Raw genomic sequence first — 2,646 nt, 5'->3', positions numbered from 1 at the left:
CCCCAGTGTTTCCATCAGAGTCAAGCTTGAGGCTGATGCTCCTTCAATTCTGACAGCCTAGGGACAAAGTGTCTTGCTTTGTCATTTATTCCTATTGTCACTCAGGCCAGGCCATTCCCTGCACTGGGCCTAAGCTTAGGCTTCTGTGGCATGTGTGGCTCAGGACCAATGGCCTGTATTTATAGTTGGTTAATTGCTCAGATGACGCCCTCAGACGGTGTCCTTGTGGTGAGTGAGCCAATATGGCTGCCATCTCCCCAAGGCAGGAGTGGGGTAAGAACAAAGTAAGGGGAGCCGGGCTTCCTCTAGCTCAGCACCATAGAATGGACAGGTGAGCTAGAGAGCAAAGGAAGAGATAGAAAAAAGGGAGGGAAGAGGAGCAGGTGGAGGGAGAGAAAGAGAGAGAGGAAGGAAGGAAGCCATTTATTCATAAGGCCACAGGGTGGAGACAGAAAGGCAATCACAGTAGGCAAGCCCATCCCAGCAGGGGCCAGGAAAGACTGCCACACACACAGTGATCCAGGGCAACCTGCAGGAGTCTGAGCCACTCCTTCTCGAAGCTCCAGACACGGTGTCAGCATCATGGCTGGGAGATGCTTGGCCTGCCCTGGGCTTCCTGAAGCAAAGGCAGCCGCAGGTTATGAAGGAAGGGCTGGACCAAGCTAGGAGAACACCAACTGAGAGCTGGAGTTGGTGGTAGAGATGGGGGGGGGGCAGCAGCAGGGTTAAGGAGTGGGGGAGTCTCACCTGAGAGATTCAGCTCGCCATGATATGCTTCACAAATGCTGGAAGGAAAGGGTGGATGGGAGGCTGGGAGTCAGTGGGCAGCCAGGGGTGGAGCTGGACACAGGACTCCTCCCCCAGAAGATCCCTACCCACACTGAAAGGGGTCCCTATGCCTTCCCCTCACACACACCCCGAGAACCTCCCACCTGCTGAGCTGGGTCCCCCACTCCTCCCAGGAGCTTCACCCCCACAGAGCTGAGTTCCCCATCCCGCCTCCTCCCCAGAAGACTCCCATTCTGCAGAGCCTACCTTCATAGTTGATGCAGCCATTGGAGTCCTCTTGACCAGCCATCAGTTTCTCTACCTCATCTTCTGTCAGTCTCTCACCTGGAAAAGGGGTGAGAGGTTAAGTCATGTCTCTGTGACTAAGAGGGGAACTTATCAAATCCTTCTGGATGGTGAGTTTGCCATAGCAACATTGTTCTCGAGGCCGTGGCTGGGCACTACCCCTGTTTCCAAGGCCAGAATAATCAATCATAGATCCAGAAGTACAGGATCTTGAGGTGGAGACCTGGGACCTCCTCTGAGAATAGATATGTTTGTGCACATACTGTCTTCTGTCCCCGCTAGGACAGCAGGAGTCCCCTGCCTTCTGGTAGCAGTCTCTTGGAGTAGCCCTTTGCGGTTGGCAGGGGGCCCATGGAGGAGAGCTACCTTGACAGATGCCCGTGGAAGGGACTGAGAGACTTCTCCCTGCTCTGAAAGCTTCTTTCTTTTTATTTTCTTTCTCTTTTATATTTGAGATAGGATCTCACATATTCCAGGCTAGCCTCAAACTCGCTCTATTACTAGGAGTGGCCTTGAACTTCTAATTCTCCTCCCTCCATCCCTCACATGCCGAGGCTACCTGCTAGGCAAGCCACAGCTGTGCTGTTCACTGCAGAGTCCATCTGTGGTGACCCCCACATGTACAAATGTGTGTGTGTGTGTGTACCCTGAACCAGAGTAGGGTTGAACACAGCAACTGCTCAATAAATGTTCTCTGCAAGAAAAGTCACTTTGAGGAGTTAGGTGACCAGATACTTGATGATGGAGGTGACAGTGGGATGTACCTAGGGCCCACAGATACTGCAAGTATTTCACCTTCTTGGCCACAGAGAATGATGCACACCAGAACTATTAATCCTGGTGGACCTTCCTGCCCTGTCTCCAAAGCTGTGCCCTTCCATAACTTTGGTTCTCCTAGCTTTCCTTCAGTCACACCTAAATGGCATCTCTACCCCCTGCCACCAAGACACCTTAACTATCACTCTGTCTGTTTCAATTTCACAGATGAGACATGGGCCCTGTGATCAAGTGACAAAGGTTTCCCTAGGACATCCCAGAGAAAGAGATGGCTCACCCAGCGTGGCCAGCACGTGACGGAGCTCTGCACCCATGACCGTGCCGTTGCCCTCCTTGTCGAAGACCCGCAGCCCCTCCACAAAGTCCTCGTACGTGCCAGTGTCCTTGTTCTTGGAGATGTGCTGGAGCATGGGCAGGAACGTCTCAAAATCCATCATCTTGGAATTGAGCTCTGCAGACAGACGGTCCCAAGTCCCAGGTTAGAAGGTGGATGGGTAACACCTTCCCCTGTGCCTGACTCTGAGGGGCCATTCCTCTCCCATGGTTCCTGAGCACACTGATGCATGTGCTGTGTACAAACCATGCCACCACCATGGCTCCTGAGGGTCTACTTAGGAACGCCTGGTTTGCATAGACCTTTGTTATTCTGAGTGGGGTCCAAGGTATGTTCTTCCTTTCTTCTCTTCTCTTCTCTTCTCTTCTCTTCTCTTCTCTTCTCTTCTCTTCTCTTCTCTTCTCTTCTCTTCTCTTCTCTCCTCTCCTCTCCTCTCCTCTCCTCTCCTCTCCTCTCCTCTC

The 2,646-nt window shown here is 52.5% G+C and overlaps 1 protein-coding gene across 1 annotated transcript in view; it reads right to left on the bottom strand.

Moving 5' to 3' along the window:
• Positions 1-405: 405 nt before the first annotated feature.
• The window catches only part of Myl3 (myosin light chain 3), a 6,158-nt gene continuing 3,917 nt past the window's right edge, over positions 406-2,646 (bottom strand). The window contains exons 4-7 of the mRNA XM_021172640.2: positions 2,129-2,302; positions 1,036-1,113; positions 748-785; positions 406-616 (exon numbers count right to left, since the gene is read on the bottom strand). Of these exons, the coding sequence (XP_021028299.1) occupies positions 757-785; positions 1,036-1,113; positions 2,129-2,302 (281 nt within the window). The 3' untranslated portion in view covers positions 406-616; positions 748-756. The remainder of the gene's footprint in view (positions 617-747; positions 786-1,035; positions 1,114-2,128; positions 2,303-2,646) is intronic.

This window comes from Mus caroli, chromosome 9, assembly GCF_900094665.2.
Source record: "Mus caroli chromosome 9, CAROLI_EIJ_v1.1, whole genome shotgun sequence".
NCBI classification, from domain to species: domain Eukaryota; kingdom Metazoa; phylum Chordata; class Mammalia; order Rodentia; family Muridae; genus Mus; species Mus caroli.
This window is presented reverse-complemented; position numbering and strand designations above follow the sequence as displayed.